Source organism: Oncorhynchus masou, unplaced genomic scaffold, assembly GCF_036934945.1.
Source record: "Oncorhynchus masou masou isolate Uvic2021 unplaced genomic scaffold, UVic_Omas_1.1 unplaced_scaffold_2471, whole genome shotgun sequence".
Taxonomy (NCBI): Eukaryota; Metazoa; Chordata; class Actinopteri; order Salmoniformes; family Salmonidae; genus Oncorhynchus; species Oncorhynchus masou.
This window is the reverse complement of record NW_027008924.1, coordinates 5,001-30,112: the sequence shown is the minus strand read 5'-3', so window position 1 is coordinate 30,112 and position 25,112 is coordinate 5,001. Positions and strand designations below refer to the sequence as shown.

Here is a 25,112-nt window from a genome sequence, read left to right as displayed (position 1 = left end):
CTCTGTCTCTCTCTGTCTGTCTCTCTCTCTCTGTGTCTCTCACTCTCTCTCTGTCTCTGTGGCTGTCTCTCTCTGTCTCTGTCTCTGTCTCTCTCTGTCTCTGTGTCTCTCTCTCTCTGTCTCTCTCTCTCTCTGTCTCTCTCTCTCTCTCTCTCTCTCTCTCTCTCTCTGTCTCTCTGTGTCTCTCTCTCTCAGATGTCTATCCGTTGTGGGAACCAGCGGTTCAAGGTGTTTGTGAACGGGCAGCACATGTGTGACTTCTTCCATCGCTTCCAGAACTACAACCAGATAGACACGGTGGAGCTGGAGGGAGACGTACAGATCTCATACGTACACTTCTGAGATAATACACACACACACACACACACACACACACACACACACACACACACACACACACACACACACACACACACACACACACACACACACACACACACACACACACACACACACACAATGATTCAACATTGTACTTCTTACTACTTCCGCTATTAGATGTTAATTACATCCTAAGACAGAAAATCAAAGTAATTAAACTATGTGAATAAAATCCATACTAAAAGACGTCTTTTAACGCCTCATTTCCTGCACTGCAACAGATAGACATGATCCACACAACGATGTAAGGAATACACTGTACACATTTTATTTCATACAAAATAAGTATAAAAAAAAATTTTTTTTTTTTTTTAAACCATAGAAGTGACAATAACATGTGACTGTCACCGTAACATATTCTTCATCTCCCCGTCAACTACATGGAAACCAATGAGCATCATTTATAAACCAATCAGATCACAGAATACTGCCTCTACTGACTGCATGATATGTTAAGACTCTGTAAGTCAGGATAGAGGATGTTCCATATCGGTGCATTGGGGGAATATCGCTATATAATTGCTACATACTGTACTTACAAAATTAGAATTTTATTTTGTCTTAATATTTTACAATTACAATTTTGGTTAGTTGTAAAAAAAAAAAATAATAATAATAAAAAAATGAAGTATTTACAAATTCACATTGTGAAAAATAAGTTGAACTCATTTATAACATTGTTGTGGGGCAAAAGCATAATTGAGCCTAATGTATGTGCGTTATGGTGTACTGAACAACATATAAAGAATATATGGAGAGGAAAAGCCTCATCAATACATGATTCACGTGACTTCATTCTAATACACCACTGTACCAGCTGTCTACCTGTACACTACTGTACTGGCTGTCTACCTGTACACTACCGTACCAGCTGTCTACCTGTACACCACCGTACCTGCTGTCTACCTGTACACCACCGTACCAGCTGTCTACCAGCTGTCTACCTGTACACTACCGTACCAGCTGTCTACCTGTACACTACCGTACCAGCTGTCTACCAGCTGTCTACCTGTACACCACCGTAACAGCTGTCTACCAGCTGTCTACCTGTACACTACCGTACCAGCTGTCTACCTGTACACTACCGTACCAGCTGTCTACCTGTATACTACCGTATCAGCTGTCTACCAGCTGTCTACCTGTACACTACCGTACCAGCTGTCTACCTGTACACTACCGTACCAGCTGTCTACCAGCTGTCTACCTGTGCACTACCTGTAAACTACTGTACTAGCTGTCTACCTGTACACTACCGTACAAGCTGTCTACCTGTACACTACTGTACCAGCTGTCTACCTGTACACCATCATACCAGCTGTCTACCTGTACACTACCGCACCGGCTGTCTACCTGTACACTACTGTACTGGCTGTCTACCTGTACACTGCCGTACCAGCTGTCTACCTGTACACTACCGTACCAGCTGTCTACCTGTACACTGCCGTACCGGCTGTCTCCATTGAGTTAGAATGTAAAGTACCAAAGATAGAGCAGGATCATGTACATCACGTCTTTACTGGCGCGGAACAACATGTAGATAAATGCTAGAACGTTCCTCCTACTATGAAATGTCCGCCTGACGTGGTGCTTTGTGGTCCATGCAGACTGTTGCATTGACAAGGTAAAAGACCTACAAAAGGGGGCTCTATTCAATCTGGGAAGCTGAAGAAGCGTCACAGATTCCGTGATGGAAATGTAAACGACACATGCATCGTTTACTGTGAGGTAAGTCTTCGCTTAAGCGGGAACATTGCCTTTACATTTATATATATATATATATTTTTTTTTAATGTAACCTTTATTTAAACTAGTCAGATAAGAACAAACTGTTTAAATCACACTGTAAAGCTGAACTTCCGCAATGCGGATTGAATAGAGCCCCGAGAACACATGAAATGTCATTCAAACAAACACAAAAAATATAAAATAAGCCTAAAAATACAAGAACACGTTAATATTAGTGCAAAGGTCTTATACATAACAATAAAATAAAAGAATACACACGTTTAAACAATATTATATAATAGCAACACTGTGCTTTGAGCCACATGTACGTTTGAGTGTGGCGTGACCCTTAGGTAGCCATAGTAACTATCAGGTAGCCATAGTAACCCTTACGTAGCCATAGTACCTATCAGGTAGCCATAGTAACCCTTAGGTAGCCATAGTAACTATCAGGTAGCCATTGTTACCCTTAGGTAGCCATAGTAACTATCAGGTAGCCATAGTAACCCTTAGGTAGCCATAGTAACTATCAGGTAGCCATTGTTACCCTTAGGTAGCCATAGTAACTATCAGGTAGCCATTGTAACCCTTACGTAGCCATAGTAACTATCAGGTACCCATTGTAACCCTTAGGTAGCCATAGTAACTATCAGGTAGCCAGTGTAACCCTTAGGTAGCCATAGTAACTATCAGGTAGCCATTTTAACCCTTAGGTAGCCATAGTAACTATCAGGTAGCCATTGTAACCATTAGGTAGCCATAGTAACTATCAGGTACCCATTGTAACCCTTAGGTAGCCATAGTAACTATCAGGTACCCATTGTAACCCTTAGGTAGCCATAGTAACCCTCAGGTAGCCATAGTTACCGTCCGGTAGCTTTGGGTTAAACCAACATCTACTCTGATTTCAAAGTACTCTCGTCTGAGTGTGTCAGAGCGCAGAATAACGGATTCAAACGCTCAACACCCGTTGAATATGTCCGGTGTCAGTAAACGTCGGGCAAAAAAACTACGTAATTCAATTGTTGCCAGCAGCACAGTTACAGTCACCGACACTCTAGATAACATGAAAACAGCCTAACTAGCTCTGCTAGTGTGAGTAAAATGGTCAGAGTGAGATATTGTCTCATTTGTGTCTGGAAGTAGCTAGTTAACCGTTAGCCCGTTAGCTTGGGAGACAGAGTGAGACTGGGGGAGACAAAGTGAGACTGGGGGAGACAAAGTGAGACTGGGGGAGACATAGTGAGACTGGGGGAGACAGAGTGAGACTGGGTGAGACGGAGTGAGACTGGGGGAGACGGAGTGAGACTGGGGGAGATGGAGTGAGACTGGGGGAGACAGTGTGAGACTGGGGGAGACGGAGTGAGACTGGGGGAGACGGAGTGAGACTGGGGGAGACGGAGTGAGACTGGGGGAGACAGAGTGAGACTGGGGGAGACGGAGTGAGACTGGGGGAGACAGTGTGAGACTGGGGGAGACGGAGTGAGACTGGGGGAGACGGTGTGAGACTGGGGGAGACTGGGGGAGACAGAGTGAGACTGGGGGAGACAGAGTGAGACTGGGGGAGACAGAGTGAGACTGGGGAGACGGAGTGAGACTGGGGGAGACAGTGTGAGACTGGGGGAGACGGAGTGAGACTGGGGAGACGGAGTGAGACTGGGGGAGACTGGGGAGACGGAGTGAGACTGGGGGAGATGGAGTGAGACTGGGGGAGACAGAGTGAGACTGGGGAGACAGTGTGAGACTGGGGGAGACGGAGTGAGACTGGGGGAGACAGTGTGAGACTGGGGGAGACTGGGGGAGACAGAGTGAGACTGGGGGAGACAGAGTGAGACTGGGGGAGACAGAGTGAGACTGGGGGAGACGGAGTGAGACTGGGGGAGACAGAGTGAGACTGGGGGAGACAGAGTGAGACTGGGGGAGACAGATTGAGAATGGGGGAGACAGAGTGAGACTGGGGATACAGAGTGAGACTGGGGGAGACAGATTGAGACTGGGGGAGACAGAGTGAGACTGGGTGAGACTGGGGGAGACAGAGTGAGACTGGGGGAGACAGAGTAAGACTGGGGGAGACAGATTGAGAATGGGGGAGACAGAGTGAGACTGGGGGAGAGTCTGTGTTGAGATCCATTCATTGTAATGGGCTCTATCCCACTGGCAGGGCCATTCATTGTAATGGGCTCTATCCCACCAGCAGGGCCATTCATTGTAATGGGCTCTATCCCACCAGCAGGGCCATCCATTGTAATGGGCTCTATCCCACCAGCAGGGCCATTCATTGTAATGGGCTCTATCCCACCAGCAGGGCCATCCATTGTAATGGGCTCTATCTCACTGGCAGGGCCATTCATTGTAATGGGCTCTATCCCACCAGCAGGGCCATTCATTGTAATGGGCTCTATCCCACTGGCAGGGCCATTCATTGTAATGGGCTCTATCCCACCGGCAGGGCCATTCATTGTAATGGGCTCTATCCCACCAGCAGGGCCATTCATTGTAATGGGAGCTATCCCACTGGCAGGGCCATTCATTGTAATGGGCTCTATCCCACCAGCAGGGCCATTAATTGTATTAGTGCCATACATTCTATGATTAGTCCTCTGCTCCAATACTTGCTGGACGGTTGCTTCAGTTAGCTGGACATGTTCAGTATTTTAGCTCCTGAGTTGACACTGTATACTATACACGCTTTGTGGCAGGCAGGGTCTTAGCTGGTACTGTGACGATCACTATATGGCAGGGTCTTAGCTGGTACTGTGTAGATCACTATATGGCAGGGTCTTAGCTGGTACTGTGACGATCACTATATGGCAGGGTCTTAGCTGGTACTGTGTAGATCACTATATGGCAGGGTCTTAGCTGGTACTGTGACGATCACTATATGGCAGGGTCTTAGCTGGTACTGTGTAGATCACTATATGGCAGGGTCTCAGCTGCTACTGTGTAGATCACTATATGGCAGGGTCTTAGCTGGTACTGTGTAGATCACTATATGGCAGGGTCTTAGCTGGTACTGTGTAGATCACTATATGGCAGGGTCTTAGCTGGTACTGTGTAGATCACTATATGGCAGGGTCTCAGCTGGTACTGTGTAGATCACTATATGGCAGGGTCTTAGCTGGTACTGTGTAGATCACTATATGGCAGGGTCTTAGCTGGTACTGTGTAGATCACTATATGGCAGGGTCTCAGCTGGTACTGTGTAGATCACTATATGGCAGGGTCTTAGCTGGTACTGTGTAGATCACTATATGGCAGGGTCTTAGCTGGTACTGTGTAGATCACTATATGGCAGGGTCTTAGCTTGTACTGTGTAGATCACTATATGGCAGGGTCTTAGCTGGTACTGTGTAGATCACTATATGGCAGGGTCTTAGCTGGTACTGTGTAGATCACTATATGGCAGGGTCTTAGCTGGTACTGTGTAGATCACTATATGGCAGGGTCTTAGCTGGTACTGTGTAGATCACTATATGGCAGGGTCTCAGCTGGTACTGTGTAGATCACTATATGGCAGGGTCTCAGCTGGTACTGTGTAGATCACTATATGGCAGGGTCTTAGCTGCTACTGTGTAGATCACTATATGGCAGGGTCTCAGCTGCTACTGTGTAGATCACTATATGGCAGGGTCTTAGCTGGTACTGTGTAGATCACTATATGGCAGGGTCTTAGCTTGTACTGTGTAGATCACTATATGGCAGGGTCTTAGCTTGTACTGTGTAGATCACTATATGGCAGGGTCTCAGCTGGTACTGTGTAGATCACTATATGGCAGGGTCTTAGCTTGTACTGTGTAGATCACTATATGGCAGGGTCTTAGCTGGTACTGTGTAGATCACTATATGGCAGGGTCTTAGCTGGTACTGTGTAGATCACTATATGGCAGGGTCTTAGCTGCTACTGTGTAGATCACTATATGGCAGGGTCTTAGCTGGTACTGTGTAGATCACTATATGGCAGGGTCTTAGCTGGTACTGTGTAGATCACTATATGGCAGGGTCTTAGCTGGTACTGTGTAGATCACTATATGGCAGGGTCTTAGCTGCTACTGTGTAGATCACTATATGGCAGGGTCTTAGCTGGTACTGTGTAGATCACTATATGGCAGGGTCTTAGCTTGTACTGTGTAGATCACTATATGGCAGGGTCTCAGCTGGTACTGATGATTGTCCTGCATGCAGTTTGTGTGGACAAGGACTTGCCTAATGGTGGTCTGTCTGAGGGGTACTGGTCTTTACTGTCTGGTCTGTCTGAGGGGTACTGGTCTTTACTGTCTGGTCTGTCTGAGGGGTACTGGTCTTTACTGTCTGGTCTGTCTGAGGGGTACTGGTCTTTACTGTCTGGTCTGTCTGAGGGGTACTGGTCTTTACTGTCTGGTCTGTCTGAGGGGTACTGGTCTGTCTGAGGGGTACTGGTCTTTACTGTCTGAGGGGTACTGGTCTTTACTGTCTGAGGGGTACTGGTCTTTACTGTCTGAGGGGTACTGGTCTTTACTGTCTGAGGGGTACTGGTCTTTACTGTCTGAGGGGTACTGGTCTTTACTGTCTGGTCTGTCTGAGGGGTACTGGTCTGTCTGTCTGAGGGGTACTGGTCTTTACTGTCTGAGGGGTACTGGTCTTTACTGTCTGGTCTGTCTGAGGGGTACTGGTCTGTCTGTCTGAGGGGTACTGGTCTTTACTGTCTGAGGGGTACTGGTCTTTACTGTCTGAGGGGTACTGGTCTTTACTGTCTGAGGGGTACTGGTCTTTACTGTCTGAGGGGTACTGGTCTTTACTGTCTGGTCTGTCTGAGGGGTACTGGTCTGTCTGTCTGAGGGGTACTGGTCTTTACTGTCTGGTCTGTCTGAGGGTACTGGTCTGTCTGTCTGAGGGTACTGGTCTTTACTGTCTGAGGGGTACTGGTCTTTACTGTCTGAGGGGAACTGGTCTTTACTGTCTGAGGGGTACTGGTCTTTACTGTCTGGTCTGTCTGAGGGGTACTGGTCTGTCTGTCTGAGGGGTACTGGTCTTTACTGTCTGAGGGGAACTGGTCTTTACTGTCTGGTCTGTCTGAGGGGTACTGGTCTGTCTGTCTGAGGGGTACTGGTCTTTACTGTCTGAGGGGTACTGGTCTTTACTGTCTGGTCTGTCTGAGGGGTACTGGTCTGTCTGAGGGGTACTGGTCTTTACTGTCTGAGGGGTACTGGTCTTTACTGTCTGAGGGGTACTGGTCTTTACTGTCTGAGGGGTACTGGTCTTTACTGTCTGGTCTGTCTGAGGGGTACTGGTCTTTACTGTCTGGTCTGTCTAAGGGGTTCTGGTCTTTACTGTCTGGTCTGTCTGAGGGGTACTGGTCTTTACTGTCTGGTCTGTCTGAGGGGTACTGGTCTTAACTGTCTGGTCTGTCTGAGGGGTTCTGGTCTTTACTGTCTGAGGGGAACTGGTCTTTACTGTCTGAGGGGAACTGGTCTTTACTGTCTGAGGGGTACTGGTCTTTACTGTCTGAGGGGTACTGGTCTGTCTGTCTGAGGGGTACTGGTCTTTACTGTCTGAGGGGTACTGGTCTTTACTGTCTGGTCTGTCTGAGGGGAACTGGTCTTTACTGTCTGAGGGGTACTGGTCTTTACTGTCTGAGGGGAACTGGTCTTTACTGTCTGAGGGGTACTGGTCTTTACTGTCTGGTCTGTCTGAGGGGTACTGGTCTTTACTGTCTGAGGGGAACTGGTCTTTACTGTCTGAGGGGTACTGGTCTTTACTGTCTGGTCTGTCTGAGGGGTACTGGTCTGTCTGAGGGGTACTGGTCTTTACTGTCTGGTCTGTCTGAGGGGAACTGGTCTTTACTGTCTGAGGGGTACTGGTCTTTACTGTCTGAGGGGTACTGGTCATTACTGTCTGAGGGGTACTGGTCTTTACTGTCTGGTCTGTCTGAGGGGTACTGGTCTGTCTGTCTGAGGGGTACTGGTCTTTATTGTCTGAGGGGTACTGGTCTTTACTGTCTGAGGGGAACTGGTCTTTACTGTCTGAGGGGTACTGGTCTTTACTGTCTGAGGGGTACTGGTCTTTACTGTCTGGTCTGTCTGAGGGGTACTGGTCTTTACTGTCTGGTCTGTCTGAGGGGTACTGGTCTTTACTGTCTGAGGGGTACTGGTCTTTACTGTCTGAGGGGAACTGGTCTTTACTGTCTGAGGGGTACTGGTCTTTACTGTCTGAGGGGTACTGGTCTGTCTGTCTGAGGGGTACTGGTCTTTACTGTCTGAGGGGTACTGGTCTTTACTGTCTGAGGGGTACTGGTCTATCTGTCTGGTCTGTCTGAGGGGTACTGGTCTGTCTGTCTGAGGGTAACTGGTCTTTACTGTCTGGTCTGTCTGAGGGGAACTGGTCTTTACTGTCTGGTCTGTCTGAGGGGTACTGGTCTTTACTGTCTGAGAGGAACTGGTCTTTACTGTCTGAGGGGTACTGGTCTTTACTGTCTGAGGGGTACTGGTCTGTCTGTCTGAGGGGTACTGGTCTTTACTGTCTGAGGGGTACTGGTCTTTACTGTCTGAGGGGTACTGGTCTTTACTGTCTGAGGGGAACTGGTCTTTACTGTCTGAGGGGTACTGGTCTTTACTGTCTGAGGGTACTGGTCTGTCTGTCTGAGGGGTACTGGTCTTTACTGTCTGAGGGGTACTGGTCTCTACTGTCTGAGGGTACTGGTCTTTACTGTCTGAGGGGAACTGGTCTTTACTGTCTGAGGGGTACTGGTCTTTACTGTCTGAGGGGTACTGGTCTTTACTGTCTGAGGGGTACTGGTCTGTCTGTCTGAGGGGTACTGGTCTTTACTGTCTGAGGGGTACTGGTCTTTACTGTCTGAGGGGTACTGGTCTTTACTGTCTGAGGGGTACTGGTCTTTACTGTCTGAGGGGAACTGGTCTTTACTGTCTGAGGGGTACTGGTCTTTACTGTCTGAGGGGTACTGGTCTTTACTGTCTGAGGGTACTGGTCTTTACTGTCTGAGGGGTACTGGTCTTTACTGTCTGAGGGGTACTGGTCTTTACTGTCTGAGGGGTACTGGTCTCTACTGTCTGAGGGGTACTGGTCTTTACTGTCTGAGGGGTACTGGTCTTTACTGTCTGAGGGGTACTGGTCTTTACTGTCTGAGGGGTACTGGTCTTTACTGTCTGAGGGGTACTGGTCTTTACTGTCTGAGGGGAACTGGTCTTTACTGCCTGAGGGGTACTGGTCTTTACTGTCTGGTCTGTCTTAGGGGTTTCAGGGCCAATAGCCTGTATACTCATTACGGTACGAAGTGTGCTTAAGAAGGAGGAGATGTGAGGACGTAGCTATATATATTTGGACAATCCCACTATTTCAATCACAAAGTGGAATGCCTAAAGGAGTGTGTATGGGTGTGTGTAGGAGTATGTTTGTGCAAAAAAGGCTTGCTAAATGATTTGACTGGGATTAAATGGTATTGGCCAGTCTGTCTGTCAAGACTGACAGTGAATACCGACAGGAAGGATTGTATAGTTCTGATGGTATTGACCAGTCTGTATTGACTCTGTGACAGTGGTGAGCGCACAGCCCTTCATCACTACCAGGGTACCTTCCTGGGCCCTCCCCTGTCCTCCTGTACCTCTGCCGTGCTTGTCGGGGTGGAGCACCCGGAGGGTTGTAGGGTTGTCCCCAGGGGCAGCGTGGCGGAAGAGGAGGACACCAGGTTAAGACTCTCCAGGGAGTCAGAGAGCAGGCGGTTGGTGTCGTGTTGGGGACAGAGGACGTGGCGGCTAGGGTGGGTGTGGTGCACCTCCACCGTGGCCACAGAGTCCAAGCCCTTCAGGCCCCGGATGGTCGCGTCCCCCCACGGCCCCCAGCTCCATCGACTCCTCCATGTTGACATAGAGGATCTCATCTGGGTCCTGGGAGTCCGGCAGGTCCTCGAGAGCCTTCTGCAGCTCCCCACGTAGAGTCTCAAACAGAGGACGGTCCTTAGGACTCAAGAACCAGCAGGAGAACATCAGGGAATAACTGAAGGAGAGGAGGAGAGAGGAGAGAAGGAGGAGAGAGGAGACAGGAGGAGAATAGAAGAGAGAAGGTGAGGAGATAGGAAAGAGGGATAGGAGAGAGGAAGAGAAGTGAGAGGAGAGAGGAGAGAAGGAGAGAAGGAGGAGAGAGGAGACCGGAGGAGAATAGAGGAGAGAAGGTGAGGAAATAGGAGATAGGAGGAGAGAAGGATAGGAGAGAGGAAGAGAGGAGAGAGGAGAGAAGGATAGGAGAGAGTAGAGGTTTGGTTATAACTGCATTTGTAATACTTGATTTAGCTGGAGTTTCACTATTGGGACATTATACAGTTTGAAGAAATGGTGGTTCCCAACCCTGGTCCTTCAGTACCCAAAACCCCCAACAGTAACCCTGGGCCTTCAGTACCCTCAACAATAACCCTGGTCCTTCAGTACCCCCAACAGTAACCCTGGTCCTTCAGTACCCTCAACAATAACCCTGGTCCTTCAGTACCCCCAACAGTCACCCTGGTCCTTCAGTACCCCCAACAGTAACCCTGGTCCTTCAGTACCCCCAACAACAACCCTGGTCCTTCAGTACCCCAACAATAACCCTGGTCCTTCAGTACCCCCAACAGTCACCCTGGTCCTTCAGTACCCCCAACAGTAACCCTGGTCCTTCAGTACCCCAACAGTAACCCTGGGCCTTCAGTACCCTCAACAATAACCCTGGTCCTTCAGTACCCCCAACAGTAACCCTGGTCCTTCAGTACCCTCAACAATAACCCTGGTCCTTCAGTACCCCCAACAGTAACCCTGGTCCTTCAGTACCCCAACAGTCACCCTGGTCCTTCAGTACCCCCAACAACAACCCTGGTCCTTCAGTACCCCCAACAGTAACCCTGGTCCTTCAGTACCCCCAACAGCAACCCTGGTCCTTCAGTACCCCAACAGTAACCCTGGTCCTTCAGTACCCCCAACCCCCAACAGTAACCCTGGTCCTTCAGTACCCCAACAATAACCCTGGTCCTTCAGTACCCCAACAATAACCCTGGTCCTTCAGTACCCCCAACAGTCACCCTGGTCCTTCAGTACCCCCAACAGTAACCCTGGTCCTTCAGTACCCCAACAGTAACCCTGGTCCTTCAGTACCCCCAACAATAACCCTGGTCCTTCAGTACCCCGAACAATAACCCTGGTTCTTCAGTACCCCCAACAATAACCCTGGTCCTTCAGTACCCCAACAATTACCCTGGTCCTTCAGTACCCCAACAGTAACCCTGGTCCTTCAGTACCCCAACAATAACCCTGGTACTTCAGTACCCCAACAGTAACCCTGGTCCTTCAGTACCCCCAACAATAACCCTGGTGCTTCAGTACCTCAACAATAACCCTGGTCCTTCAGTACCCCCAACAATAACCCTGGTCCTTCAGTACCCCAACAATAACCCTGGTCCTTCAGTACCCCCAACAATAACCCTGGTCCTTCAGTACCCCCAACAATAACGCTGGTCCTTCAGTACCCCAACAATTACCCTGGTCCTTCAGTACCCCAACAGTAACCCTGGTCCTTCAGTACCCCAACAATAACCCTGGTCCTTCAGTACCCCAACAGTAACCCTGGTCCTTCAGTACCCCCAACATAACCCTGGTGCTTCAGTACCCCAACAATAACCCTGGTCCTTCAGTACCCCCAAAAATAACCCTGGTCCTTCAGTACCCCAACAGTAACCCTGGTCCTTCAGTACCCCCAACAGTCACCCTGGTCCTTCAGTACCCCAACAATAACCCTGGTCCTTCAGTACCCCAACAATAACCCTGGTCCTTCAGTACCCCCAACAATAACCCTGGTCCTTCAGTACCCCCAACCCCCAACAGTCACCCTGGTCCTTCAGTACCCCCAACAGTAACCCTGGTCCTTCAGTACCCCCAACAGTAACCCTGGTCCTTCAGTACCCCAACAATAACCCTGGTCCTTCAGTACCCCAACAGTAACCCTGGTCCTTCAGTACCCCAACAGTAACCCTGGTCCTTCAGTACCCCCAACAATAACCCTGGTCCTTCAGTACCCCCAACAATAACCCTGGTCCTTCAGTACCCCCAACAGTAACCCTGGTCCTTCAGTACCCCCAACAGTAACCCTGGTCCTTCAGTACCCCAACAATAACCCTGGTCCTTCAGTACCCCCAACAGTCACCCTGGTCCTTCAGTACCCCCAACAGTCACCCTGGTCCTTCAGTACCCCCAACAATAACCCTGGTCCTTCAGTACCCCCAACAGTCACCCTGGTCCTTCAGTACCCCCAACAATAACCCTGGTCCTTCAGTACCCCCAACAATAACCCTGGTCCTTCAGTACCCCCAACAGTCACCCTGGTCCTTCAGTACCCCCAACAGTAACCCTGGTCCTTCAGTACCCCAACAATAACCCTGGTCCTTCAGTACCCCAACAGTAACCCTGGTCCTTCAGTACCCCAACAATAACCATGGACAAGCACACCTGATTCAACTTGTCAACTAATCATCAAGCTTGTCCAGGGCTACAACGACAAGGTGTACTGTTAGGAGTACTGAAGGGCCAGGGTTGGGAAACACTGATCTAGAACCTAAAAGGGTTCCTTGGCTGTCCCCATAGGAGAACCCTTTTTGGTTCCAGGTAGAACCCTTTTGGGTTCCATTGTTAAACCCTTTCCACAGAGGGTTCTACATTGAACCAAAAAGGGTTATCCTATTGGTGCAGCCAAATAACCCTTTTTTCTAAGAGGGTACCAGGCAAACTACATGGAAATCAGTATTTTATATACAGTATATTGACCCAGGTCTGTTGTTATTTACAGTATATTGACCCAGGTCTGTTGTTATTTACAGTATATTGACCCAGGTCTGTTGTTATTTACAGTATATTGACCCAGGTCTGTTGTTATTTACAGTATATTGACTAGGTCTGTTGTTATTTACAGTCTATTGACCCAGGTCTGTTGTTATTTACAGTATATTGACCCAGATCTGTTGTTATTTACAGTATATTGACCCAGGTCTGTTTTTATTTACAGTATATTGACAGAGGTCTGTTGTTATTTACAGTATATTGACCCAGGTCTGTTGTTATTTACAGTATATTGACCCAGGTCTGTTGTTATTTACAGTCTATTGACCCAGGTCTGTTGTTATTTACAGTCTATTGACCCAGGTCTGTTGTTATTTACAGTATATTGACCCAGGTCTGTTGTTATTTACAGTCTATTGACCCAGGTCTGTTGTTATTTACAGTATATTGACCCAGGTCTGTTGTTATTTACAGTCTATTGACCCAGGTCTGTTGTTATTTACAGTATATTGACCCAGGTCTGTTGTTATTTACAGTATATTGACCCAGGTCTGTTGTTATTTACAGTATATTGACCCAGGTCTGTTGTTATTTACAGTCTATTGACCCAGGTCTGTTGTTATTTACAGTATATTGACCCAGGTCTGTTGTTATTTACAGTATATTGACCCAGGTCTGTTGTTATTTACAGTCTATTGACCCAGGTCTGTTGTTATTTACAGTATATTGACCCAGGTCTGTTGTTATATACAGTATATTGACCCAGGTCTGTTGTTATTTACAGTATATTGACCCAGGTCTGTTGTTATTTACAGTATATTGACCCAGGTCTGTTGTTATTTACAGTCTATTGACCCAGGTCTGTTGTTATTTACAGTATATTGACCCAGGTCTGTTGTTATTTACAGTCTATTGACCCAGGTCTGTTGTTATTTACAGTATATTGACCCAGGTCTGTTGTTATTTACAGTCTATTGACCCAGGTCTGTTGTTATTTACAGTCTATTGACCCAGGTCTGTTGTTATTTACAGTCTATTGACCCAGGTCTGTTGTTATTTACAGTCTATTGACCCAGGTCTGTTGTTATTTACAGTCTATTGACCCAGGTCTGTTGTTATTTACAGTCTATTGACCCAGGTCTGTTGTTATTTACAGTATATTGACCCAGGTCTGTTGTTATTTACAGTATATTGACCCAGGTCTGTTGTTATTTACAGTCTATTGACCCAGGTCTGTTGTTATTTACAGTCTATTGACCCAGGTCTGTTGTTATTTACAGTCTATTGACCCAGGTCTGTTGTTATTTACAGTATATTGACCCAGGTCTGTTGTTATTTACAGTATATTGACCCAGGTCTGTTGTTATTTACAGTATATTGACCCAGGTCTGTTGTTATTTACAGTCTATTGACCCAGGTCTGTTGTTATTTACAGTCTATTGACCCAGGTCTGTTGTTATTTACAGTATATTGACCCAGGTCTGTTGTTATTTACAGTCTATTGACCCAGGTCTGTTGTTATTTACAGTCTATTGACCCAGGTCTGTTGTTATTTACAGTCTATTGACCCAGGTCTGTTGTTATTTACAGTCTATTGACCCAGGTCTGTTGTTATTTACAGTATATTGACCCAGGTCTGTTGTAAGAAGAGAAACCGAGTGTAGATTCACTCACATGCTGTCCAGACAGTCTGGAGGCTGTTTGAGACGGTTTCCTTGTCTCAGGTAGTCATATATCTCACTGTTCTCCACACCTGGGTACGGAGTCTGGCCGCGCGATGCTATCTCCCACATGGTCACACCAAATGACCACTGAGAGAGAGGGAGAGAGGGGGAGGGAGGGAGGGAGAGAGAGGGGACGTGAGGTAGGGAGAGAAAGGAGGGAGTAATGGATGAAGAGAGAGGAAGGGAGGTAGGGAGAGAGAGGAGGGTGTGAGAGAGGGTCAGAGAGAGGAGAGAGGGAGAGAGGGCCAGAGAGAGGAGAGAGGGTCAGAGGAGAGAAGGGAGAGAGGGTCAGAGAGGGAGAGAGGGTCAGAGAGAGGAGAGAGGGAGAGAGGGTCAGAGAATGAAGAGAGGGAGAGAGGGTCAGAGAGAGGATTGAGGAGAGAGGGAGAGGGGAGAGAGGGTGGGAGAGAGAGTCAGAGAGGAGGGAGGGAGAGAGAGAGGGTCAGGGAAAATAGGGAGTGAGAGGAGAGAGTGAGAGAGAGGAGAGAGTGTCAGAGAGAGGAGCGAGAGAGAGCGAGTCAGAGAGAGGATAGAGAGGGGGTCAGAGGAGCCTCAGTCTCAAACATTACACAAACACAAATCCACATTAGGAAAACAGCAGCTATGCCTGTGACCAAATCAAAGCATTAAAACACTGACATGTTCGCCTAAGCCTAATTCCTCTCATAGACAACACACCAAAGAAGTTAGGCTTTATAGGAGGGGAATTAACTGGTGCTGAGAAAAAATACATTTGTATGCACACACATGCACACCACTACGTGCACACCACTATGAGCACACCCCTATATACACACCCCTATATGTACACCCCTATATACAAACTAGTATATACACACCACTATATACACTATATACACACCCCTATATACAATATACACACCACTATGAGCACACCCCTATATACACACCCTTATATACACACCCCTATATACAAACCACTATATACACACCACTATATACACTATATACACACCCCTATATACATTATACACACCACTATGAGCACACCCCTATATACACACCACTACATACACACCACACCACTACATACACACCACTATATACACACCACTATATACACACCCCTATATACACACCACTATATACACACCCCTATATACACACCCCTATATACACACCCCTATATACACACCCCTATATGCACACCACTACATACACACCGCTATATACACACCACTATATACACACCCCTATATACACACCCCTATATACACACCACTATATACACACCACTATATACACACCCCTATATACACACCCGTATATACACACCCCTATATGCACACCACTACATACACACCGCTATATACACACCACTATATACACACCCCTATATACACACCACTATATACACACCACCACATACACACCACTATATACCCACCACTATATACATTATACACACACACACCACTATAAACACACCACTACATACACACCACTACACACACACCACTATATACACACCACTACATGCATTAGACTCACCACATCGCTCTTGGTGGTGTAGACGCGGTCTGCCAGGCTCTCGATGGCGATCCATTTGACGGGCATCTTAGAGATGCGGCCCTGGCGGTAGTAGTCTCCGTTATATATCTTCTTAGAGAGGCCGAAGTCAGCAACACACACATTCATGTTCTCATTCAGCCTGGAATACACACAGAGAGATACATGGGTTCAGCCTGGAATACACAGAGAGAGCTGGGTTCAGCCTGGAACACACACAGAGAGAGACATGGGTTCAGCCTGGAACACACACACAGAGAGACATGGGTTCAGCCTGGAATACACACAGAGAGAGACATGGGTTCAGCCTGGAATACAGAGAGAGAGAGAGAGAGAGAGAGAGTGAGAGAGACAGAGAGAGAGCTGGGTTCAGCCTGGAACAGAGAGAGAGAGAGAGAGAGAGAGAGAGAGAGAGAGAGAGAGAGAGAGAGAGATTGGTTCAGCCTGGAACACAGAGAGAGAGAGGGAGAGAGAGCAAGAGAGAGAGACAGAGAGAGTGAGAGAGCTGGGTTCAGCCTGGAACAGAGAGAGAGAGCAAGAGAGAGAGATGGGTTCAGCCTGGAACACAGAGAGAGAGAGAAGGCAACAATATTTTAAAAAAGAGAGTGATAGTGAAAGAGAGATAGAAACAGAGAAACCTAGCCTAGCGATAGCGATACTGATAGGTAGCAACAGTGCTGGTTATTACATGCAGTTCCTTGCAGCCAGGTCTCTGTGGATGAAGTTGTTTCTGCTGAGATACTCCATCCCTTGGCGATATCCACCATGAACTTCACCAGCATCTGAGACGGCAGGTACTGCAGGATGATAGAGAGGAGACAGGTGGTATTACATACCACTGTCAGGGTTCAGGAGGGTAATTAACAGCAGATACTGAGAGAGACAGAGAGAGAGAGAGAGAGAGAGAGAGATCGACAGAGAGTCAATGAGACAGAGAGACAGAGAGAGAGAGAGACAATGAGACAGAGAGAGAGATCGACAGAGTCAATGAGACAGAGAGAGACAATGAGACAGAAAGAGACAGAGAGAGAGAGATCGACAGAGAGTCAATGAGACAGAGAGACAATGAGACAGAGAGAGAGATCGACAGAGTCAATGAGACAGAGAGAGATCGACAGAGAGACAATGAGAGAGAGAGAGATCGACAGAGACAGAGAGAGACAAAGACACAGAGAGAGAGAGATCGACAGAGAGTCAATGAGACAGAGAGAGAGATCGACAGAGAGACAGAGAGAGACAAAGACAGAGAGAGAGAGATTGACAGAGAGAGACAAAGACAGAGAGACAGAGAGAGATCGACAGAGAGACAGAGAGAGACAGAGATCGACAGAGAGTCAATGAGACAGAGAGAGAGAGATCGACAGAGAGACAGAGAGAGACAGACAGAGAGAGAGAGATTGACAGAGAGAGACAAAGACAGAGAGACAGAGAGAGATCGACAAAGAGACAAAGACAGAGAGACAGAGAGAGAGAGATCGACAGAGAGTCAATGAGACAGAGAGAGAGATCGACAGAGAGACAGAGAGAGACAAAGACAGAGAGAGATTGACAGAGAGAGACAAAGACAGAGAGAGAGAGAGATCAACAGAGAGAGACAAAGACAGAGAGAGAGAGAGAGAGAGACAGAGAGATAGAGAGAGACAGAGAGAGATCGACAGAGTGAGACAAAGACAGAGACAGAGAGATCGACAGAGAGAGACAAAGAGACAGAGAGACAGAGAGAGACAGAGAGAGATAGAGAGAGATTATTTGTACTGGAGGACAACAAAGAGAGACAAGGATTATTCAAATGTTTTACTGCCAGGGTACAATTGTGCTACAGGTAGAAATACTAAGAAAAGACCTGCCAGGATCCCTTAATGTCAGAGATACATGGCTGTTCTACACAACATATTTATATTTCTATCTGAAGGTTTCACAGAAAAAATTGACATCGACATTGACACGTTAGTCATTTAGCAGACAGTCTAATCCACAGAGACTTACAGTTCATGCATTCATCTTTAAGATAACTCGGTGAGACAGCCACATATCACACACAATCAGTCACGTTTTCCCTCCATAAAGAAGATATCAGACACGTCAGTGGGAAAAGACTAGTGCAACTACTATTGATTTAGGAAGGGACGGCCCTTGAGACCGGAGGTGTCAGAACCGAGTGCTCAGGTTGGGGTGTAGGGTTTGAGCATAGCCTGAAGGGTTTGAGCATAGCCTGGAGGGTTTTAGCATAGCCTGAAGGGTTTGAGCATAGCCTGTAGGGTTTGAGCATAGCCTGTAGGGTTTGAGCATAGCCTGTAGGGTTTGAGCATAGCCTGAAGGGTTTGAGCATAGCCTGTAGGGTTTGAGCATAGCCTGAAGGGTTTGAGCATAGCCTGAAGGGTTTGAGCATAGCCTGAAGGGTTTGAGCATAGCCTGAAGGGTTTGAGCATAGCCTGAAGGGTTTGAGCATAGCCTGTAGGGTTTGAGCATAGCCTGGAGGGTTTGAGCATAGCCTGTAGGGTTTGAGCATAGCCTGAAGGGTTTGAGCATAGCATGAAGGGTTTGAGCCTAGCCTGTAGGTTTGAGCATAGCCTGAAGGGTTTGAGCATAGCCTGTAGGGTTTGAGCATAGCCTGTAGGGTTTTAGCATAGCCTGTAGGGTTTGAGCATAGCCTGTAGGGTTTGAGCATAGCCTGTAGGGTTTGAGCATAGCCTGTAGGGTTTGAGCATAGCCTGACGATAGGCGGGGGCAGTTCTGCAAAGCCATCCCCACATAAAGGGTAGACCTGCATGTTTGTTTTCAGTACACTAGAGGGCGACATACTCCTCTGTCTGACAGAGACTCTTATGTTTCCAAGACTGAACCATGTGACATAGAGATTATATTATATATATATATTATATTTATATTAGTGGAATAGTCTGTTCCCCCCATAGCAGGCATAGTGGTATAGTCTGTTCCCCCCATAGCAGACAGAGTGGTATAGTCTGTTCCCCACATAGCAGACAGAGTGGTATAGTCTGTTCCCCCCATAGCAGACAGAGTGGTATAGTCTGTTCCCCACATAGCAGACAGAGTGGTATAGTCTGTTCCACCCATAGCAGACAGAGTGGTATAGTCTGTTCCCCCATAGCAGACAGAGTGGTATAGTCTGTTCCCCCCATAGCAGACAGAGTGGTATAGTCTGTTCCCCCATAGCAGACAGACAGAGTGGTATAGTCTGTTCCCCCCATAGCAGACAGAGTGGTATAGTCTGTTCCCCCATAGCAGACAGAGTGGTATAGTCTGTTCCCCCATAGCAGACAGAGTGGTATAGTCTGTTCCCCCATAGCAGACAGAGTGGTATAGTCTGTTCCCCCATATCAGACAGAGTGGTATAGTCTGTTCCCCCATATCAGACAGAGTGGTATAGTCTGTTCCCCATAGCAGACAGAGTGGTATAGTCTGTTTCCCCATAGCAGACAGAGTGGTATAGTCTGTTCCCCCATAGCAGACAGAGTGGTATAGTCTGTTCCCCCATAGCAGACAGAGTGGTATAGTCTGTTCTCCCCATAGCAGACAGAGTGGTATAGTCTGTTCCCCCCATATCAGACAGAGTGGTATAGTCTGTTCTCCCCATAGCAGACAGAGTGGTATAGTCTGTTCCCCCATAGCAGACAGAGTGGTATAGTCTGTTCCCCCCATATCAGACAGAGTGGTATAGTCTGTTCTCCCCATAGCAGACAGAGTGGTATAGTCTGTTCCCCCATAGCAGACAGAGTGGTATAGTCTGTTCCCCCCATAGCAGACAGAGTGGTATAGTCTGTTCTCCCCATAGCAGACAGAGTGGTATAGTCTGTTCCCCATAGCAGACAGAGTGGTATAGTCTGTTCCCCCATAGCAGACAGAGTGGTATAGTCTGTTCCCCCATAGCAGACAGAGTGGCATAGTCTGTTCCCCCATAGCAGACAGAGTGGTATAGTCTGTTCCCCCCATAGCAGACAGAGTGGTATAGTCTGTTCCCCCATAGCAGACAGAGTGGTATAGTCTGTTCCCCCATAACAGACAGAGTGGTATAGTCTGTTCCCCCATAGCAGACAGAGTGGTATAGTCTGTTCCCCCCCAGACAGAGTGGCATAGTCTGTTCCCAGACAGACAGAGTGGTATAGTCTGTTCCCCCATAGCAGACAGAGTGGTATAGTCTGTTCCCCCCATAGCAGACAGAGTGGTATAGTCTGTTCCCCCATAGCAGACAGAGTGGCATAGTCTGTTCCCCATAGCAGACAGAGTGGTATAGTCTGTTCCCCCATAGCAGACAGAGTGGTATAGTCTGTTCCCCCATAGCAGACAGAGTGGTATAGTCTGTTCCCCCATAGCAGACAGAGTGGTATAGTCTGTTCCCCCCATAGCAGACAGAGTGGTATAGTCTGTTCCCCATAGCAGACAGAGTGGTATAGTCTGTTCCCCCATAGCAGACAGAGTGGTATAGTCTGTTCCCCCATAGCAGACAGAGTGGTATAGTCTGTTCCCCCATAGCAGACAGAGTGGTATAGTCTGTTCCCCCCATAGCAGACAGAGTGGTATAGTCTGTTCCCCCCATAGCAGACAGAGTGGTATAGTCTGTTCCCCCATAGCAGACAGAGTGGTATAGTCTGTTCCCCCATAGCAGACAGACAGTGGTATAGTCTGTTCCCCCATAGCAGACAGAGTGGTATAGTCTGTTCCCCCATAGCAGACAGAGTGGTATAGTCTGTTCCCCCCATAGCAGACAGAGTGGTATAGTCTGTTCCCCCATAGCAGACAGAGTGGTATAGTCTGTTCCCCCATAGCAGACAGAGTGGTATAGTCTGGTATTCTGTTCCCCATAGCAGACAGAGTGGTATAGTCTGTGGCATAGTCTGTTCCCCCATAGCAGACAGATTGGTATAGTCTGTTCCCCCATACAGACAGACTGGTATAGTCTGTTCTCCCATAGCAGACAGAGTGGCATAGTCTGTTCCCCCATAGCAGACAGATTGGTATAGTCTGTTCCCCCCATAGCAGACAGATTGGCATAGTCTGTTCCCCCCATAGCAGACAGAGTGGTATAGTCTGTTCCCCCATATCAGACAGAGTGGTATAGTCTGTTCCCCCATAGCAGACAGAGTGGTATAGTCTGTTCCCCCATAGCAGACAGAGTGGTATAGTCTGTTCCCCCATAGCAGAGTGGTGCAGTCCACCCTAGTCCCCGAGGGAGGCTGGGATGTCAACTTCTACACTAGAGTGTTTTTGGACCATTTCCTAAATCCTGCAACATTTCAACATTTTCTAGGAACTCTAGTTTGGATAAGGCCCAGTGTTCCTCAACACTAGTCTGTGTGTCGTCTCTATCTTCCAAATGAACATGTCCTCCCTTAAGAAGAGCTGATAGTGAAGTTGATCAGTAAGAGATAGATCTCCTCCCCTGTGTGTGTGTGTGTGTGTGTGTGCGTGCGGTGTGTGTGTGTGCGTGCGGTGGGTGTGTGTGTGTGTGTGTGTGCGGTGTGTGTGTGTGTGTGTGTGTGCGTGCGGTGTGTGTGTGTGTGCGTGCGTGCGGTGTGTGTGTGCGTGCGTGCGTGCGGTGTGTGTGCGGTGTGTGTGTGTGTGTGTGTGTGTGTGCGTGTGCGTGTGCGTGTACGTGTGTGTGTGCTCACCACGGGGCAGTCTCCAAGGCGTGAGTAGAGCAGGTAGCTGTGTAGGTCTCCGTGTTTCATAAAGGGCAGGATGACCACAGGGGAGGGGTAACCTTCACTCTCTACTGTCTGTAGACACACACCTGGGACACACAGACAGACAGAGGGACAGTCACACTCTCTCCAGGGGCCACACACATACAGTGCATTTGGAAAGTATTCAGACCCCTTGACTTTTTCCACATATTGTTATGTTACAGCCTTGTTCTAAAATGTATTAAATCGTTGTTTTCCCTCATCAGTCTACACACAATACCCCATAATGACATCACAATACCCCATAATGACATCACAATACCCCATAATGACATCACAATACCCCATAATGACATCACAATGCCCCATAATGACATCACAATACCCCATAATGACATCACAATACCCCATATTGACAAAGCAAAAAAAAACGTTTTTTAGACATTTTTGCAAATGTAAAAGAAAGAAAACCTCAAATATCACATTTACATAAGTATTCAGACCCTTTACTCAGTACTTTGTTGAAGCACCTTAGGCAGTGATTACAGCTTTGACTCTTCTTGGGGTATGACGTTACAAGCTTGGCACACCTGTATTTGGGGAGTATCTCCCATTCTTCTCTGCAGATCCTCTCAAGCTCTGTCAGGTTGGATGGGGAGCGTCGCTGCACAGCTATTTTAAGGTCTCACCAGAGATGTTCGATTAGGTTCAAGTCTGGGCTCTGGCAGGGCCACTCAAGGACATTCAGAGACTTGTTCCAAAGCCACTGCTGCGTTGTCTTGGCTTTGTGCTTAGGGTTGTTGTCCTGTTGGAAGGTGAACCTTCACCCCCAGTCTCGGGTCCTGTGTGCTCTGGAGCAGGTTTTCATCAAGGATCTCTCTGTGCTTGGATCCGTTCATCTTTGCCTCGATCCTGACTGGTCTCCCAGTCCCTGAAAAACATCCCCACAACATGATGCTGCCACCACCATGCTTCACCGTAGAGATGGTGCCAGGTTTCCTCCAGACGTGATGCTTGGCATTCAGGCCAAAGTGTTCAATCTTGAGAATCTTGTTTCTCATGGTCTGAGAGTCCTTTAGGTGCTTTTCACTGAGGTGTGGCTTCCGTCTGGCCACTCTACCATAAAGGCCTGATTGGTGGAGTGCTGCAGAGATGGTTGTCCTTCTGGAATGTTCTCCACGGAGGTCAGAGTGACCATCGGGTTCTTGGTCACCTCCATGATCAAGGCTCTTCTGTCTGCCAGCTCTAGGAAGAGTCTTGGTGGTTCCAAACTTCTTCCATTTATGAACGATGGTGGCCACTGTGTTCTTGCAGACCTTCAATGCTGCAGAAGTGTTTTGGTACCCTTCCCTAGATCTGTGCCTCGACACAATCCTGTCTCGGAGCTCTACGGATAATTCCTTCAACCTCATGGCTTGGGTTTTGCTCTGACATGCACTGTCAACTGTGAGACCTTATATAGACAGGTTGAGTACCTTTCCAAATCATGTTCAATCAATTGAATTTACCACGGGTGGACTCCAATCAAGTTGTAGGAACATTTCAAGGATGATCAATGGAAACAGGATGCAGCTGAGCTAAATTTAGATTCTCATAGCAAAGGGTCTGAATACTTATGTAAATAAGATATTTCTGGGTTTTTACATCGAAATATCTAAATTTATACATTTGCAAAAAAATGTCTAAAAAACTGTTTTCACTTTGTCATTATGGGGTATTGTGATGTCATTATGGGGTATTGTGATGTCATTATGGGGTATTGTGTGTATATTGATGAGGAAACACATGAATTTAATCTATTTGAGAGTAAGGCTCTAACATATCAAACTGTGGAAAAAGGGAAGGGCTGTGAATACTATCTGAATGCCCTGTACATGCACTCAAGCCCAGTGGTTTGGTGCAGTCTCACCTAGCAGTCTCATGACGTTCTGATGGTCAAACTCCTTCATACAAGCAGCTTCTGTCAAGAAGTCTTCCATCTCAGTGCGGGTACAGATGGCAACTAGAGGAGGAGAGAAGGGGGACAGGGACTCATCTCACATCCACCTCCTATGTAGTGCACTTTACTGTACAAAGTAGTGCACTTTACTGTCAAAAGTAGTGCACTTTACTGTCAAAAGTAGTGCACTTTACTGTCAAAAGTAGTGCACTTTACCATCAAAAGTAGTGCACTTTACCGTCAAAAGTAGTGCACTTTACTGTCAAAAGTAGTGCACTTTACTGTCAAAAGTAGTGCACTTTACTGTCAATAGCAGTGCACTTTACTATCAAAAGTAGTGCACTATACTGTCAATAGCAGTGCACTTTACTGTCAAAAGTAGTGTAACAATAGTAGGGTGTCACAAGTAGTGCACTTTACTGTCAAAAGTAGTGCACTTTACTGTCAAAAGTAGTGTAACAATAGTAGGGTGTCAAAAGTAGTGCACTTTACTGTCAAAAGTAGTGTAACAAAAGTAGGGTGTCAAAAGTAGTGCACTTTACTGTCAAAAGTAGTGCACTTTACTGTCAAAAGTAGTGTAACAATAGTAGGGTGTCAAAAGTAGTGTACTTTACTGTCAAAAGTAGTGTAACAATAGTAGGGTGTCAAAAGTAGTGCACTTTACTGTCAAAAGTAGTGTAACAATAGTAGGGTGTCAAAAGTAGTGCACTTTACTGTCAAAAGTAGTGTAACAATAGTAGGGTGTCAAAAGTAGTGCACTTTACTGTCAAAAGTAGTGTAACAAAAGTAGGGTGTCAAAAGTAGTGCACTTTACTGTCAAAAGTAGTGTAACAATAGTAGGGTGTCAAAAGTAGTGCACTTTACTGTCAAAAGTAGTGTAACAATAGTAGGCTGTCAAAAATAGGCTGTCACAGAAGCAGGAAAGTGTGCCTAGTGTATGAGCTGCTTACACTGTCGTTGTGTCATAGTGAACTTACTCTTCATGGTCTTCACAGCCACTTTGAGAACACACTCCTCATGCGTTAACGCTCCCTCCATCACAGAGCCAAACTCTCCTGCAGACACACAGGCAAGCATACATTTACATTTACAAAGGGGACATTGTTCGACAGCAGATTTTATGCTCTTTGACATTTCTCAGGTCAATGTACTCCTTATTTTTTCGTTTGTATCTCCCTGCAGGCCTTGAACCCAGGACAAGGTCAGTGTGTGCCTCTGTATCAGTTAGTTGCCTGAACGGTTTTGCAAGTAACAAGGCATTTCGGATGGGACACATTCACCCTGTGTTGCACCACGACAGGATCTAGAAACACACTCACCCTCTCCCAGAGTCTTTCCCAGGGTTAGTTTGTGTCTGTCCACCATCACATCCTGCAGCTTATGT

At 47.2% G+C, this 25,112-nt stretch overlaps 1 protein-coding gene and 1 pseudogene across 1 annotated transcript in view; one reads left to right on the top strand and one right to left on the bottom strand.

The window, feature by feature from the left end:
- The window catches only part of LOC135533580 (galectin-4-like), a 29,262-nt pseudogene extending 28,695 nt beyond the window's left edge, over positions 1 to 567 (top strand).
- An 8,496-nt stretch (positions 568 to 9,063) lies between these two features.
- The window catches only part of LOC135533579 (tyrosine-protein kinase receptor UFO-like), a gene marked incomplete at its 5' end in the record, with an annotated part of 16,105 nt that continues 56 nt past the window's right edge, over positions 9,064 to 25,112 (bottom strand). Inside the window, 10 exon segments of the mRNA XM_064960868.1 lie at positions 9,064 to 9,914; positions 9,916 to 10,092; positions 14,565 to 14,701; positions 16,127 to 16,286; positions 16,833 to 16,896; positions 16,899 to 16,941; positions 21,775 to 21,896; positions 23,699 to 23,791; positions 24,706 to 24,783; positions 25,048 to 25,112. The exon segment at positions 25,048 to 25,112 is cut by the window's right edge and continues 56 nt beyond it. Coding sequence (XP_064816940.1) covers positions 9,659 to 9,914; positions 9,916 to 10,092; positions 14,565 to 14,701; positions 16,127 to 16,286; positions 16,833 to 16,896; positions 16,899 to 16,941; positions 21,775 to 21,896; positions 23,699 to 23,791; positions 24,706 to 24,783; positions 25,048 to 25,112 — 1,195 coding nt within the window.